The sequence below is a fragment of the Amborella trichopoda genome, chromosome 4, assembly GCF_054954075.1.
Source record: "Amborella trichopoda isolate Santa Cruz 75 chromosome 4, AtrichopodaSantaCruz75HAP2 v2.0, whole genome shotgun sequence".
Lineage (NCBI taxonomy): Eukaryota > Viridiplantae > Streptophyta > Magnoliopsida > Amborellales > Amborellaceae > Amborella > Amborella trichopoda.
The window spans coordinates 58,026,150-58,043,738 of NC_142339.1; the positions used below are offsets into that span (position 1 = coordinate 58,026,150).

The 17,589-nt window shown below is 34.3% G+C and overlaps 1 protein-coding gene across 26 annotated transcripts; it reads right to left on the reverse strand.

Annotated features, from left to right (window-relative positions):
• Positions 1-6,406: 6,406 nt before the first annotated feature.
• On the reverse strand, positions 6,407-16,097 carry LOC18422299 (Haloacid dehalogenase-like hydrolase (HAD) superfamily protein). 26 transcript variants are annotated; one of them, XM_088866048.1, is made up of 11 exons: positions 15,609-15,765; positions 14,635-14,757; positions 14,210-14,414; positions 14,010-14,133; positions 12,462-12,544; positions 11,891-11,974; positions 9,158-9,233; positions 8,939-9,011; positions 8,402-8,475; positions 7,230-7,323; positions 6,407-6,885 (listed from the first exon to the last, which is right to left on the reverse strand). In XM_088866048.1, exons 4-11 carry the CDS (start codon positions 14,107-14,109, stop codon positions 6,819-6,821), a joined length of 651 nt encoding a protein of 216 aa, XP_088722174.1. In that variant the 5' UTR covers positions 14,110-14,133; positions 14,210-14,414; positions 14,635-14,757; positions 15,609-15,765; the 3' UTR covers positions 6,407-6,818. The 26 variants fall into 26 exon arrangements, 20 of the variants coding, with proteins under 20 accessions (XP_088722174.1, XP_088722172.1, XP_088722173.1 ...); XR_016055057.1 differs by lacking the exon at positions 14,635-14,757 and having other exon boundaries at positions 8,939-9,006; positions 14,010-14,119; positions 14,210-14,279; positions 15,609-16,033; XR_016055058.1 differs by lacking the exon at positions 14,635-14,757 and having other exon boundaries at positions 6,407-6,908; positions 8,939-9,006; positions 14,010-14,119; positions 14,210-14,279; positions 15,609-16,033.
• Positions 16,098-17,589: the final 1,492 nt, after the last annotated feature.

Genomic DNA, 17,589 nt, shown 5'->3' on the forward strand with positions numbered 1-17,589 from the left:
TATTGAGGAAATTATCAAAATGCAACTAAAATCCAATTCATAGTTTTCAAACATATTTTAGAAGTTTAAGAAATTTCTTTTGAACTTCGGACACATCAATAGCACACCCCAATTAATTGGAAACCTAGATTCATGTATCTGAATTGAAAATCAAGATTCCTGTAGTCAACCTTAATTAATTGAAAAAAAAGTTACATGATCACACATCAATAGCACACTCCCAACCTATCCTCTTACATATAATAATATAACCTTGACTACTTTTTCATTTTAAAAAATCTTTCCTCTTTTCCGCTTCCTTTTCTTCTTTATTACATAAAAAAAGAACCGAAAAAATCCCATCTTACTATTTTTATCTTTCCTATTTCTTACCAGAGAGAGGGTGCACCATCTTATTTGAATTTCACTTAAGGACGATGAGAAATATTTTACATTTGTTGGACTTTGGCTAGGAAATAATCTTAACGTTAAATAATTTAAGGGTGCAAATGCACATTGCTTATCCTTGTGGCCTATCGGTTGTCACAAACATGTGCTTCCATTGCGTCCTAGGATCGAGCAGGGAGGGGAAGAGAGAAAGCAGATGAATATGAGGTATTCTAAAATAACCTCGCTTTTCACATTTGTCGGATATTTTAAAATATCCGAGCTTTTGACATTTGTCGCTAATACCGGCTTTTTCATACTATATTTTAAAAAAAAATTTCTCCTTCAAATTTTTCCCGTCTAATCGCTTGGTTTGTTTGGTTTTTTTTTAATAAAACTCATAAAAAAAAAAAAGAAAAATGATGTATATATTCGTTATATTTATTGTTATTACGAAAATACTTTTTAATTTCCGTTATTATTTAACAATGTTTTTAAAAAAGATGGAACTACTTATTTTCGGTTTTTCAATGTGGCCAGCTCACATATTGAAATGGTTTGAATATTCGTTTTGGTTTTCGAAAAGAACTTGCCCCTTTCTACAATATCCATTTTTTCGACTTATATTCCAATGGTTTGAATACTTCGATTTTTAAAAAACCGAATTCAGCTCCTTGTTTATTTTTGAAAATTCGAAAATGGTCAGTTACGTCTTTTTAAAAAAAAAATAGTTATAAAATTGAAAAGACGAATGTATGCGTAATAACGGAAACTAAAAGGTACTTTCGTAATAACAGTAAATATAACGAATATAAACAGAATTTTCCCAAAAAAATATTGTCGTGTTATATTAACTCCTTTGAGCAAAAGAGTTAGTTAGGGGAATTTTTTTTATCTGAATTTTTAGGATCCACCTAAGAATTACTAGATGAATATTTTCAAAAAGAAAAAATTGGATTTCTGGATTTTTTATTCTCATATCTTGTACTAAAAAATTAGACGGCTGCGTTCCTGTGACGTTATTCTTTTTCAAGCACATAAAGCATGCTATTTAGTTTTGGGAAAGGTTTCCATACTTCCCTAAAGTATAGAAGATCTATGTTTCCCCTACCATCTAGCCGTCCAATTTTGATCAAGAGAGCCACTCACCGTTTGATCGTCCTTTTTGAAGAGTTCCTTATGTTTATAGATCTCCTTGATTTTAACCATTTTTGGAGTTTAGAATTTTCTAATTAGATATTAAAATAGATTTTAAGATAATCCTAAGAATATTTTACAACAAAATTACATGTTATGATACAATTTGGAGGTACGCCTTAATTGAATTATTTAAGGTTTCAACCTTATAGAAACCGCACCCATAAGTATTTAAGGGCGCACTTTTGCATTTGCTGATATGTGTTGCCCATTGGTAGTGCTTACATTGAAGGTCCCAGTGTGGCCCAGGATCGAGCAAGAGCAAGAGAGGAAAGAAGGCCAAAAAAAGGTATTCTAAAATACCTTGCTATTTGTCATTTGCTTCTTTGTTTATTTTCTGTTTTTTGAAATTTTTAATTAGAAGACCTCCTATTTTTTGAAATTTCTAACTAGAAAACCTCCCAGAGAATACTCTATCGTAGTTAGGGAATCCAAACCAATTAAAGTCCGCAAGATAAATTAAAAATAAAACTTGTCCTTTTCGGTTTTCATATTTTAGGATTTTGCAGGTTATTTTTTGAAAATTCTAATTATAAAACCTTTTCTTAATTTCTAATTAGAAAATCTCAAAGAAAATACTATTTGTAGTTAGGAAATCCAAAATGAAATAAAGTCCACAAAAGAAAAAAAAAATAACTAGTCCTTTTTAATTTGCTCCTTTTAACACATCGGATTTCATATTTTTTGGATTTTGTGGGGTACGTGGGAACGAATTTAGAATTGGATAAAAATTGATCGAATGAAGTAAGCTTCACAAAAAATGGCTTCACTAATGCAAATTTCTTGAAATTTCCAACTACTCCAACCGTTCGATTCCACATTATTGATCAAATAAATAGGGAAAAAGTTTTATATTACGAGTCAACTTTATATTATAAGGGTAGAGGCATAACGAAGTACCACTAAAAAAGGGCTGTTTTAATGGTGAAAATCCATCCAACTAATTATGTCGAATTCCATATGTATACATACGATAAAAAAGGATTTCAAGTCCTAAAAACAATACATTTTGTTATATAATATTCTGGACATTTCATTTTCAAAATTTTCTAATATTTATAGATCCGTTCAATTCACACTAGTTTTGAAGCTTCCAATTTCATAGTTAAAAGTAGAAATAGGCCTTCATACCATAATCAAACTTTTCTTGACCAAACTGCATCTTCCAACAAGATCAGGAGGTCCACCGTGCTTTGTTTAAAATTGATGCCTTTTAGAAACCACACCCATCCATCCTATCTATTCCTACATCTTATTGAGAGAGAGAAAGCGACTACATCTTAGTTAAATTTCCATAATAAAAAGGATTGAGTGAAAAATATTTTGCATTTGTTGGTTTGGTGATCAACGGCCTTTGCTTCAAATAATTTAATGGTTGCACATTAACATTGCTGATTCTCATGGTGCAATGGTAGCTCTTACCGTTTAGCTCCAATGTGTCCTAGGATCGAGCACAAGAGAGAGAGAGAGAAAACCATGTTTAAAAAAGGTATTCCAAAATACCTTGCTTTTTGTCATTTTGTTTTCTTTTTAGAACGTTCTAATTAACAAAGTCATCTGTTTTTTTTTTTATTTATTTAGAATTTCCTAATTAACAAACCTGTGAGGGACGAATACATTGTGGTTTGGAAATCCAAATGAAATAAAGACCACTAATACCTTGTCCTTTTTCTTTTTCGGGAATTCGAATTAAGATTTTGTAATTAACAAAGTCATTTGGTTTTCCTTTTAGAATTTCCTAATTAACAAACCTATGAGGGACGAATACATTTTGGTTTGGAAATCCAAATGAAATAAAGACCACTAATACCTTGTCCTTTTTTCCGTTTTGGGAATTCGAATTAAGAAGCATCAAAGAGACTTGACCCTAAATTTTAGATGGACATATTCACGATAGGTAATTTGGTGGCTCAACCTATTTTGCCTCCATCTACAATAAGCCAGTTTAGTGGAGCATGCAGCTAGGTTTGGGAATGGGGTCGAATCAACATGTCGACGCGAGGGTTTAGGTCTGGACTCAGGCAATGGACCTAACTTGGCGTTGCCCTGACTGGGTTCAACTTTGACCCTATCATGTCGGGCTAGGGTCAAGGTTAACCCGACACGGATATATACAATTATGAAATGCATGTAAATATATTTCAACTATAGTTATGAAATATAAGTTAATTTTTTATCAATTTTATTTTTGTACAGGGACCTGATTGTATTCCGAGTCTAACTTAGATCTAGTCAAGTCGGGGTCAACCCAACCCATTCACAACCCTACATGAGGGTGTAGAGTGTTTAGGAATTGCCCCATTTTTTGTTGTGTTTATTTTGTGACAACAATGGCTTCTGTTCAATATATATATATATATATATATATATATATATATATATATATATATATATATATATAGAGAAAAAAAAAAAAAGCTTACGTGAGTCCATTAGCTCATGGAATAGTATAAGTCCAACGGTTCATATTGAATTTGGGCCGATCTGACGAACACAGACGTCTGGTAGTGTTTGAATTTTAATTTTTTCTCTACAAATCTAAATCACTTGAAATTTTAGGCGCGTGTTCTTTTCATCAAAACGCACCTAATAAATAAATATATATATGTATATAATTATTCGCAAAAAAAAATGATTGGGGGTATTTTGTTCAATTTATTTCATGGAAAATATTTTTTTGATATTTTTTGAAGATTCAAATAGTTTTGATGAACACACTCCTAAAATTTCAAGTGATTTGGATTTGTAAAAAAAAAATTAAAATTCAAACACTACCAGACATCCGTGATAGTCAAATAGACTCAAATTCAATCTGAGCCGTTGGGCTCATATGTTCATATGAGCTAGTGGGCTAATCCCAGTTTTTTCCATATATATATATATATATACGGAAAGTATATAATGAAACCATTTACTTTTGGTACAAGGTGATCATAATTAATCTTGACCATTATTGAATGTAAAATCGAGTGATTGCATTTATTTCATTGACCAAGCTTAAAGTTCAAAAGAAACAAAACAAGCGGAACTCTCTCTGCTATAAGCGGGCAGGGAACTTGATGTTTCCCTGTGAGAACTCTTCACTCTATTGAGTTTCCAAAGAAAAGCTGGCGAGCAAATAGAGCTGGGAGCTTACCATTTCTTTCTATTAGAGTAGAGTTGGGAGCTTGTTGTAGTAGGGGAGAACCTTGCTTGCTATATCCCTAATTGCATGGCTTGTTCTTCGAGACCTGCTTCTCCCCTCCCCCAGGCGCCGACCTGAACCTGAATGTATGGAGTACAGCCAAGTGGCAAGGCATCGACAACATGCAAAGGTTCAATTTGACTCCATGCAATTAGAAACACCCGATCGGATATATATAGGTTGCGCAATCTAGACCGGTTTTGGGACTTCCAATTTCATAGTTAAAAGTGGAAATAGGTCTTCATACCATCATCAAAAAATTTTGGACCAAAACTGCATCTTCCAACAAGATCGAGAGGTCCAACTTGCTTTGTCTAAAATTGATGCCTCCGTAGAAACCACACCATTCTAGCCTCTGTATTCCTACATCTTATTGAGAGAGAGAAGGGGGCTACATCTTAATTGAATTTTCATAAAAGAAAGGATAGGATGAGCGATATACTCCTCGCTTTAAGAGACAAAGCATCTCAAACATCCAAACAAAACTAAAAACTCAAACTTCAAAATCCAACTCCACCCACTACCTGAGGTCCTCAAAACACCCCCACTAAGCATTCTTAAATACATCCACCCAAGAATTCCACGCCAAAGTCAAAACAACTCGAAGGAAATTCAGCACCTTTCCTTCAGCGATCACGTTATTGGTGGGGGTTGAAGCGGCATGCAACGTACACTGAGATGGCGCCCATATGAAAAGCCTGCAGAACATGGCGGCGTACAGGAAGGTGGCGGCGCACCCCCATGGCCCCAAAGATGGAACAAAAGACGGTCCAAAGAGAGCCAAAGAGGGTGGGAAAAAAAAAAGTGGGAAAGACAAGAGAGCAGACAGAGGGGAGGAAAAAGGAGCCAAAGAAAAGAAAAGAGAAGGAAATCAGTTCCGAGCTCCCACCAACAAAATGGCATCCAACAACAGTAATTCCAAGCTCTCTACAAGAGCTTGAAAAAATCATGACGGAATCCACTAATGGGCTAGATCCCATCTAAAGCAATAACCTAACAAGCCAGATGCCAAGGTCATTAAAACGACCCTACAACAAAATATCCAGCCCCAACAACAAGGGTGGATCCTATCTTAAACACTAGTCATAACGTGTGGGGAGTCAAAGAAGAGAAAATGAAGAAAGTGAGTGGGAGAGTGGGAGAAAAGCCAAAGATGAAAGCAGAGAGGAAATGGGAAGAGAGAGAGATCCCTCTCTGTGTAAGGGAGTCAAAGAAGAGAAAATGAAGAAAGTGAGTGGGAGAGTGGGAGAAAAGCCAAAATGGGAAGAGAGAGAGATCCCTCTCTGTGTAAAATACTCACTGTGGAAAGAGGAAGGACGAAGAGGATAACCTAAAACAGAAAAAACGAGAGGGGACAAAGAAGGAAGCAAAAGAGGGAGAAGAAGCCGAAAGAAGAGAGAAAAGCAAACAAGAGCTCAGATCTAAGAAAAAAGCTTAGATCTAAAAAAAGACGTACCCTCAAAATTTTCAAGTTAATGCTAATATAATTTTTATATTTGTAAAGGCATTTATTGTCAAAAATTTCAAAATAAAAAATTCTAAGCTCACCATTAGTATGATGTATTGTTTTATATTTGTAAGGCTATTTATAATTAAAAATTTTTGAATAAGAAATTCTAAGTTCACCATTAGTATAATATATTCTAAAAAACACTCGGATTTATGTAGAAATCTCAATTACGTATAAGAGGGAATACACCGAATGGCCCACATTAACTATTGGCCCTTGTACAATCAAATTGTATTTCATACGTCGAGTGACTCAAGCCATCTTCACATTATTTTTATGGTCTTGTAAATCACCCATCTCATTTGAACTTCAATATTTCTTTGTTGACATCAATATAACCTTGATACTCTCTGATGGTTTGAGCCAAAATAAATCAAAACTCAACCAGAATTTGAGAATCAATGCTCAAACTAGTATCCTTGTGTCTCGGGCCATTCACCATACAAGTGATTCATCTCCCTCCACAGTAGATTATTTTCCTCCTTGTCATCTGGGCAGCTCCCACAGCAACATCATAAAACCTTGCAAGACATGCATAAATATCTGCAAGAGCTAAATAGATTACCGCACAGACACAACGATACGATCACATATCTCATGGAAAGTCTTCAATTCTGTCCCCCACAACCTGTAATACCAGTTCACTATGTCCTTCAAAAGGGAAAATCATAACACAATCATTTAGAAAAAAGAAACAAACCACTTAAAAGAAGAGCGAGCCATCTATGGTTCCCAATACACATATAATTTTGTATGGATTGATATTTGTCATCTGATAGCTGGCACTAAACCAACAACAATATCACACATTAGTTGTGGGCTGATTGTGGGCTAATAGTAATAACTGGAGCTAGTATGTGACACATGTTAGCTCACTACCAACCATTCCACGAATAAATTATGTACATGGAGACCCATAGAAAGGTTTCTTCAGAATCATATCAAGTAAATGAGAGAAAGGACAAAGCATACCAGCATTCTATTCCAACAGCATTGGCACCCATTTTATCAGCCTTTGGATCATCCCCAACATGCACTGCTTTATCAGCACTCACACAAAGTTTTTCTGCAAGCTTACCAAGCTCTACATTAGACTTTATTTAAAAGTATAATCAAGATAAAACATTTAGATTTCTATCAAGAAATTTAAAACAGATCAGTACAATTCCTTGAATACAAAAAGAAACTCTATTGAAGTATCAAAATTATGTGGTCAGTAGTAGTGACTATTGAGAATACTAACCTATAACAGGGAAAACCATGAAAATAAGAATGTGAGTGGTTTAGGAAAGATACAATTAACACTAATGATATCCAAGTTATCCAGCATGGTAGTTTCATACCCACTCTCTCAAAGTAATGGAGAAACTACCTGCCTGGAGCCCTGCAAACCTGCTATATCATTTGGGTAATGGGTGGCTTTCATCTCGATGATGGTGGTGGAAGGTCTGAGCAACAAGGAAGGTGTGTGTGGGGTGGGTGGGTTTGGAGGTGGGGTGGCGGTGGGTCTTAAAGCAAGGGCAAGGATGGATTCGGGGTTTCCTGTATTTCGGAAACACAAGGGCATTTGTATGAGAATGCCGAAGGGTCCCTTGCAACTACCCTATTCAAGCATGCATCCTCACAGAGAGTGTGTCTCTGTGCGTGTGAGAGCCCTGCATAAGCGTGTGTGTGTGAGAGAGAGAGGTGTTTCTACATGTGTGAGAGAGAGAGAGTCTGCATGTGCACATGTGTGTGTGTGAGAGAGAGAGAAGGTGTCCCTTCTTCGAAAGGGTCAAATGTTGCAGGAGCAAGCACTTTCACGCCTCCAGTCCTTAGTGAATGAGGACAATAAAAACAACTTAAAAATCATTCCAACACTGCCAAATCTTTTAAGAAATTTATATTTTCCATGCAAATTTTCCATGCAAAGTAATTCAATAATTAGTCCTTTATCATGGTTGGTGATTGTTTCAAGTCCTGGAGTGCAGAAAGTAGATGGAGGACTTGAATTGAAGAGGCAAGAAGATGAGAGTGTTTGTTGCCACTTTCGACTGGATTCCCATAAGAGAAATAAAAGGAGTTTTAGGGGAAATGGGGTAAAAGAAGATTCTTTCAGGGTCCAGAAATGTTTCATTTCTGCATTCCATGACAAAGTATCATACCTAGAGCAGCTTTGAAGATCTGTTCTGATGGCTTTTCATATCCAACTTCAGCAGATACAATAATTGCATCAAACCTGAATAAGAATGCAAACATATATAGTTAACCACCAATTTCATTTATGCAGCTTCTTTATATAGTGCAATATCCTTTTTAAGTATTATTAGTTAAAAAATTTCTTATAAATCATTCACAGTGGAATACACTTAAGCTTATCTGATAGATAAGGCAGCCCATACATGTACATCAGTAAATATTTTTTCCTTTTCTGTTATATTTTTAAGCTTGGCACTTTTATCCTTATGATAAATACATATTTATATGTGTGACATGATTACATCTGTCAAAAGAAATTTGTATAGCAGTCATCCCAATGTTGCTACCTAAGGGTAAAACAAGGAAATAATAATAAGATTATTGATGACAAAAATAAAAACAAACAGGTACTAGCGGAAGTATAACATCAATTAATTGCACAAATATGAACAAGAAGTATACAATGAAATTCAACGAGGGAGAGACAAGAAGTAGCACTTAACAGATTTTCAATATTAAGGTCCTTCAGCAGTCTCCTCAAGCGTGTATCAAAATTCGAAACGACAGCCAACTTTACTAGACAGTAGAACAGCCCAATCAAATGAGTAAGTTCTAATCTCATATTTTCCCAACAAAAAAAAAAAACAAAAAATCACAAAAAAATATCTCATCAATTGAAGAATATATGCATCTATAAAATAAAAAATCTTAGTGCATGCAACCTCTAGCTTTTTTCAAACAGCACATGCATTCATAAGCTCCAGCAGGTAAACGCCAGGCATCTCCAGTTGCAAAGTGCTGAAAGGAAAGATCAATAAGCACAAGTAAGCCACAAAATTTAAGCCAAGATTAAACTCTGGCACATAACTTCATGAGATGCATAGGAGGCTAATGTTTAATAGAGGGGTGACTATGAGATAGATATGCACAGTCAAGGTCTTAAGCACCAAATCCCCATTCTCATGCTATGGTCCTGACCGAGTAGAATGTTTAGAACAAGAACTAAAGTTAAAAAATTTAGCACGACACAGATAAGAAGGAAGATCACAGATAACCAATAATTCTTACACCAAAAAGATGTTACAAGATATGAAAGACCTCAAGTGCTAAACCATACCTCATTATTGCGATGGATTCCTATCAAAATACAGTACTGAGGACACGTTAGCACTCATAAACAAACACACACACACACACACATATTGGAAGAGGCTAGAGTCAGCCCACTAGCTGATGGAATAGAATAAGCCTAATGGCCCAGATTGAATCTGGGGCCAATCTGACTGTCAGGACTGTATTTCGGTAATATCATTTTAATATTTTTTATATAAATCCAAATAGCATGACATTTGGATCATAAACTCTTCTCAGCAAGGCTCATCTAATAAAAATATTAAAAAAATAATTGGCATAAAATAAATTGACCAAAATACCTTTGAACTTTTCAAGGGTATTTTGGTCAATTTATTTTATGCGAATTATTTTTTTGATATTTTTATTAGATTCCACTTTTCGTGAAGAATAGACACTCCAAATTTCAAGTGATTTGGATTTGTAGAAAGAAAATTAAAATTCAATCTGGGCCGTTGGGCTTACACTATTCTATCAGCCCATGGGTTGACAAGAGCTTTTTCCATATATATATATATAGTGATTTCATGTGACAGTTTTATAGTAATATAATGAAACAATCGCTAAAAACCATGTTAATACCCATTTCTTTGACCCCAATTTCTAAATATACACTCTTTTCATTCTAATGTACAATAATTTAAACAAAAATTGAAAACACACCCCAAAAAGTGTTGTTTAAGCCCAATTAACATAGGCCATCTATTTTGGTGAGGCACTTAGATCTAGCCTAGATCGTGAAATCAAATTTTTAAAATGTTTTTTTACCATTACAATGTTAAAAAAAAAAAAAAAAAAAGATTTTAAGATCGTAAAAGCCTAGATCTTGAAATTCATCAAATGGATGGCCTAGAGTCATTGTTGGAGCCTCGTTTTGACCATATCTAGGATCCAAATTGAATTTTATTTTCTTGGGGATCGACTATTGGGATGAAGAGAGGGTGTGTGAAATTTTTGGGGTCATATAAAAGTCACAAACATGATCTTTCATAAGAACGGTTTCATTATATTACAATGACATGGTGACATTAAATCACACCACATATATGTATACAAATATGTGTGTGTGCACAAGAAAAGTAGTCTTATTTATATGTGTATATATATATATATATATATATATATATATATATATATATATATATGGGAAATGATATCACGTCACCATGCCATTATAATATAATGAAACAACACTTCTAAATAACCATGTTTTTGGTATTTGTATGACCCAAAATTTTGTACATAAACTCTCTTCATCTCAATAATCAATCTTAAAAAAAATTAAAAAAATTAATTTGTACCCTATATATGGTCAAAATGAGTCCCCTCCAATAATGAATCTAGACCATCCATTTGGTGAATTTCAAGATCTAGGCCTTTATGAAATCAAAATATACTTTTTCTTTTTTAACATTGTTAATCTAATGATAATGAAGTTATTTAAAAAATTTGAAAAGGAAAAGAAAAATTCTTCTAAGGCCTAGATCTAAGTATCTCACCAAAATGGACAGCTTATGTTAACTGGGCTAAAAATTACTTTCTAGATTGTGTTTTCAAAGTTTTGTTTTTTTTGTGATTGTTCATTAAAATGAAAAGAGTGTATATTTTAAAATTTGGGTCAAACAAATGGCCTTAACATGGTTTTTTAATATTGTTTTATTATATTACTACTCGGCACGAGTCCAAATAACTCAGCCCGACTTGGGCCGAGTACTATTCAAGCTAAATAATGTTAAAAGAATTTAAATATATAAAAATATCCAAAAAATAGAACATGTATGAGTAAGATTAAACAAAACACATCTAAATGAGGTTAAAAAAGTAGAAAAAAAGTAGATTTTGACATTCTCAAAAAAACAAAATTTCTATATATATATCTATATAGATAGATTTTGTGACAGGGGGTATTTTCGAAATAATCTAAAAAAGATGGGAAAATGTCAAAATAAGTATCCATAGCCAAAGTACTTTCTAATCTTTGCCAAAATGATAGATCACATAAAGAAAAATGTTACAAATAATTTTTTTTATTTTATATATATATTATTTTTTATTTTTATTTTTTATTTTTATTTTTTTTATTTATTTATTTATTTATTTATTTTATTTTATTTTTTTAAATCCCCGAGTTGGACAAGGATACTCAGGCTCGCCACGGTGGCAAGCCCGAGTAGTTGAACACTGGTAATATGATCATATACCTCTATCCATATTTTTTTTCTCTTTTTTTGGGACAAGTACACGAAGTCCTACCGTAAAATCTCATAAAAGCAAGTCAAGACCCAAAAACTTCAAGTGGAATAGATGGCACAGAAAAGCTTCACCTCATATACTTCTTCAAAATATTCATTGTTTGTAAGACCAGTTGCTTCAGCCACGACATGTTTCCAGAAGGGCCGCCCATCACCCTGTCCATTCAAAAATTCATGGAATCTTCTCAATACAAACGAAAAGAAGAATTCAATGCAGTCCATTGTACCCCAATTCACCTCATAAATAATGGTTCCTTCAAACAAATGCCCATCTGCCTGCATATACATGCATGCCTACCACATTTTATTTGTATAAATAGATACACATGCATGTGAAATTTCGACATAATGCAGGAAAATGTAAGTTTCATTGACAGTAAGACTATGTAGAAGCTGCATGCATGATAATAACTCAAATAAGTCAAAAATGGATCTCTCAGGCACAAAACAACTGTCAAGTAGCAACATCAATTGTTAAAATATTTGATACTTGATACAAAAGAATAATATAGTTCAATAGACATAGTTAAGCAGAAAATTACCAGATTTGCAGAAGAAAGCTCCAAACAATTTCCAGTAAAATTGTCTATTACAAAAGCATTGGGTTTCATCATGAGTGAGAGAACAAAAACTCATAAAGCACCTGATACCGAAGCTTTTCAGTCCATGGGGCTGCAAAAGCTCTCCGAAATCCTTGTTTTATCTCACTTAAAGTTGCATCCAACCCTGCAGAAAGAACGAGTACAAGAAAGGTTACCTATCTTATTAAAAATCAGTATTTAAAACTCGGCTTGGGAATCCCCTAAGTCAGCACAAATGGGGGAACTGGCAAGTCCGGAGGTAAAATGATCGAGGGAGCAAGAACAAAGATCTCAATTATTGATTGAAAGACAAGAAAGCGTACAAGCCAAACTTCTATGGCTGTTGCTTTTATAATCAGGGATGTCAATGCATAAATTTCTTAGATTTTTTTGCTATTCTGTATTTATAGATCAAAACCCCAACCCAGATCCAATCTGGACTATTAAACAAAAGAAAGCAACCGTACCACCAAATGACAACTCTAACCTTGACAAGAAAAGACAATTCTTCCTTTGAAACTGGCACTAGAAACTTGTGAGACTGACTTGGGGAGTTTAGAGGCATTTTTTGGCAAATCCAGGTGGCAAAAATCAGCATAGCCAGCTTTGCATTGTAGATTTTTTTTTATAGCTTTTAAATGAGTGGTCGTATGCGAAAATCACGTCAAGACGCAAAACGTTATACCATCTGGAAGATGCAGTTCACAAAACCACCTATACCATAAAACATCAGACTTGCCGCGAATCAACGATTCTTTAAGTAAATTAGCAATTTTTATTTTGAAAATCTCCAACCCGACTTGGGACCCACCCGAGGTCCTCAGCCTGTGCTTTTGAACAGTGACAAAACATGCCATTGCCTGGTCCCAAATTATGGGAACAACTAAGAGAAAGATCACCAGCATAAGAATGCATATTAATATTTATTTTCAGTTTGAAAAGGCTCTAGATGTCTTGATAACTAGAGCATTATCTTTCTTTGCCCCATGCATACCACCACCATCGGTTTGCTTCAGCCAAACAAACACTGGAGGATAGTGCCATAGATATGAATATGTTACTTTGATTTAACTCACCTAACCACCTTGTAGATTAAAAATGACGCATCAGCTCGAACCCATATGGTAGCTATTTCAATGTCTATAGTTACACAACAAAACATGTTCGATCAAGAAATAGAACATAAACAATAAGTTTCAAGAAAGAGAACTTTCGAATTTCTTCAGGAGATTTTACATTTGTACAATGTTGGAATTATGAGAATAATTCATCCAAAAGTTAACTGTATTGTTTTAAAGAATTAAAATGCATATATCTAGACTAGGACCTAGTCAACTAGTCATCGAAAACACAAACCAAGCTGACCACGTTAAGGCCAAATTTTCTTGCTATCATGTTCCAACCTCAACTATAATCTCAAAAAAAGAGAGAAAGAAGAAGCAAGCAGTATACAAGCACCACATTGGACCAAATTGTAGATAAATAGGTGAATAAAATAAAAATTATCAGATATGACATGAACACCACTTGCTAAGGCAGTTCCCATGAGTTGCAACTTATAGTAGAAGGATTTCCAACCACTAAAGATGAACAAGACAAAATAACCAAACCTTGACTAACCATATTTGGCTCCAATAGCTGCATATGTCTCCTCAACAGGCTTGGCTGTTTGCAAGAGTGTACCGCCAGCATCCAGTAATAAAGCATCATACGCTTTTTCCTGGGCAACACTCACTGCATTAGAAAACAAAAAAGATGAGTAACAAACAGTGATTGAGAAAAAAGGGCTTGGGCTGGGGCTGGGACTTACCACTCGGGCTCAGACTTCTCAGGGTACTGATCCCGAGTAAGCAACTGAATCGGTCCAACTAGGCCGAGTCCTGGGTAAAAAAACGAAGAGGGGCCAGGGCTTGGTAAGAATTGCCCAATTTTTGGACTTTCGCATCCTGGCCTGGAAGGATGCTAGGTCCAGGTGACTCAGCAAGTTCGAGCCTGAGTCACTAGCTTTTAAAACACTGGTATCAACAAAGAGAGATCTAAGAATAAAAAAACCTTCAATAGTACTCTATAGGACTTCTCGAAATAATAGGACATGGGAACTCAAAATTTAAAATAAAATGATTAATCCATGAAGAAAACATTGGTTACTGGTAGGGGAAATAAAAAAGCAGCTTTGGTAAGACCATAAAAGAATAGGAAGTGTTAATTTGAAATTATAAAGGAAGCATCATGCACCAAAATCACAATTATATAATGTTCTGGAACTCAGCTCGCGCCTCAGACTCAGCCTTGGTGAAGCCAAGTACTCTGTCAAGTCCGATTGAACTCGTCCGAGTAATGTACATGGTCAAACAAGCCCTAATATATTTAAAAACGAATAAATTTTTTGTTAAAAATAAAATAAAATAGTCAAACTAAACCAAAAACAACATAAACAGTCCAAATAAGCTCAAAAAAATATATGAAACATGGATTTAGAAATAAATAAATTTACAATTGGAGACAGTTCAAAAGAAATCTAAATAAATGGACAATATGAAAATGGGGTATAGAACAAGAAAAACTCACAAATCATTGTCCATCCAAATTAATATAAGATATTTATACATTGATTTCACAATATTTGTGCATTTATTGCACAATTTATTTTTATTTTTATTTTTATTTTTTTTCTTCTTTAATTTTCAAATACCCGGAGTTTTACCCAAGTATCGCTCCGCAAGGGGCCGAGTCCTAAACATACAAATGTACCAGTTTCTGAACACTGTAACTAACATGTTTCAATGTGTACAAATGTCTCAATACAAAACTATTTCACATAAAAAATTTCTGGTAATCATTGTTAATTGTTGATTGAAAGAGTAGCCAAAATCGTCGCAACAATAACCCAAAATTAGTCATCGCTCAAAAAAAAAAAAACCCAAAATTGTTGATGATACAATCGATTTATTGCATCACAAATTATTCATAAAATTAAACCAAATAATCAAATGTTAGCACTTCAAGCAACCAGATGGATTACACAATTTTCTTCTACTTTAATGGTCTTCTAGTTATGAATTGGGGAATAAAATAGATTATGAGCATATCAAGCAACTACAACCTCATCAATTTCACCATTTTTTTTGCCTTTTTGCCACGACGAATAAAGCATTATGCAAGCTTCAAGTTAACAACAATTGATGAAAAGATCAAGGGCGAGGGGAAACCTGAACTAATGGCCATGGAAAAAGAGGGAGAAAGCCTGAAGCTCCTGGCTTTGAGGAGAGATGTTGCAGAGGCCCTCATGGAAAGGACATCCATGGAGTATTGTACTAAGAGAAAGAGCGTAGTTGGTTTTCACAATGTTTCCATAGCGAATAATGTGGTGGGAAATTGGGACGATTATGAACTTATAAATAAATAATGGGAGGTAAAAACAACCAATGCCAGAGAGAGAAGTAGAGAGAACGAAGAGCGAGAAGCCGAGAATTGCTTTGAAACCCAGTCTTCGGATTAGAAATCTCCGACCCGAAAAGCCAGGGTCCTCATAGCTCGGCCAATGTCCAGGTCGACCTCATGGGCCCAACCCGATTAGGTTTTAGTTGACCTAGATCCGATCCTGACCCATATTTGGGTTCAAGATATAAGATGCGGAACCGATCCACTGGGTTGGGTTAGGTTCCATGTCTACATAATATAAAATATATTTTATTATAAATATTTTATAACGTATAAATAAATAAATAAGAGTATAATTTGTATAGGGTTGCAACCCTAAACAATCAAATTCAGGCTTATCTCCGAATTCTATCATAAGATATAATTTCGGTATAAAAAATTCTTGGGATGAAATGAGAAACCATTTTTATTTTTAATTATAAAAATTTAAACTTTAAAAATAAATCAAATCAAGTACGTTTATAAACATATGCAAATCTTGAAAATAGACAGTCTAAATAATGTGTTGTAAGATGCATTATTTTTGGAAGGCTCAAAATCGTTTTTTTTCATATTCCTACATCTCGATGTTGAGGTGATCAATTAAAAGGTTTTCAACATCAAAATAGTTATTTCTGATGGATTTTTAATATGCAGCTTAATTCTATATTTTAAGATTGCGGCATTATATAAACTTTTTCTCATAAATACTACCATATTTTAATTTATTTATTGGCTTGGATCGCATTGGGTGGATCTCCTAGGCCTGACGCAATCCAATGACGTCCAGGATGTACCCAAGTCCAGACCCAACTAAAGTCGGATCTAGTCATTTGGACTATCCCACATTTTGGTCCAAAACCTATGTCGGATCAACCAACCCAATTGCCAGCCAAACGGATGAGATTGTGTGCCAAAGCGATCTCAATATTTCCCAAGCCGAATTACTTGATATTAATATTTTATCAATGTTTGATCGACTCAGCCAATCTGAATCATTGGTCGAACTAATCCAAGTTGGTGCGATCCAAAATCCTACTTCGAGTTTTACAAGACTAAAGAGAAGCGTGAACCATCCTCTCTTTTAAAGCTTTTTTGAAGTACACATCACTTCAATAAATATGTGCCTACAAGGTTGATACTTTATATAAACATTTTCGTTATTTGACGGGGATAGTTAGATACTTTATATAAACATTTTCGTTATTTGACGGGGATAGTTTATATAAGGGTAATTTTATTTGTCAAAATCAAATTACATCATCTATTTTAATTTGACAATATAGATTCAACACGTTTTTTAAAATAATGTAAAAAAAACGACATTTTCATTGAGATGGTATCAAATTAGCTTTATTTATTTACAGTGGTAAAGAGTGTCGATCGAACCTATGCAAATTTTTTATTATTTAATTCTCATAAGCACCGCATAGTTTAGAGCTCAACATGGGTGTGGTCTCTCTCCGTCTCTTTCACAAGAAACTTGCCTCTCTATCTCTATCACTAATTCATGCCCCCAAATCACCAAATAATTTAGAGCTCAACTTCAGGGCTCTCTCTCTCTTTTTAACTTAACATTCAACTCTTTTTAATTTTCCAATGAATCTGGACAAGACAGTTAATCCCACATTGTAAGGAAATGCAAAATCCATTGCATGTGAATTCTTCTTTTTTTTTTCTTTTTTTTTTTTTGTTCTTTTTAAGTAGTTGTGGTAGAAATTGAGCTTGAGATATAGATTGCAAAAGTCAACTATTATCATTTGGGCCCCA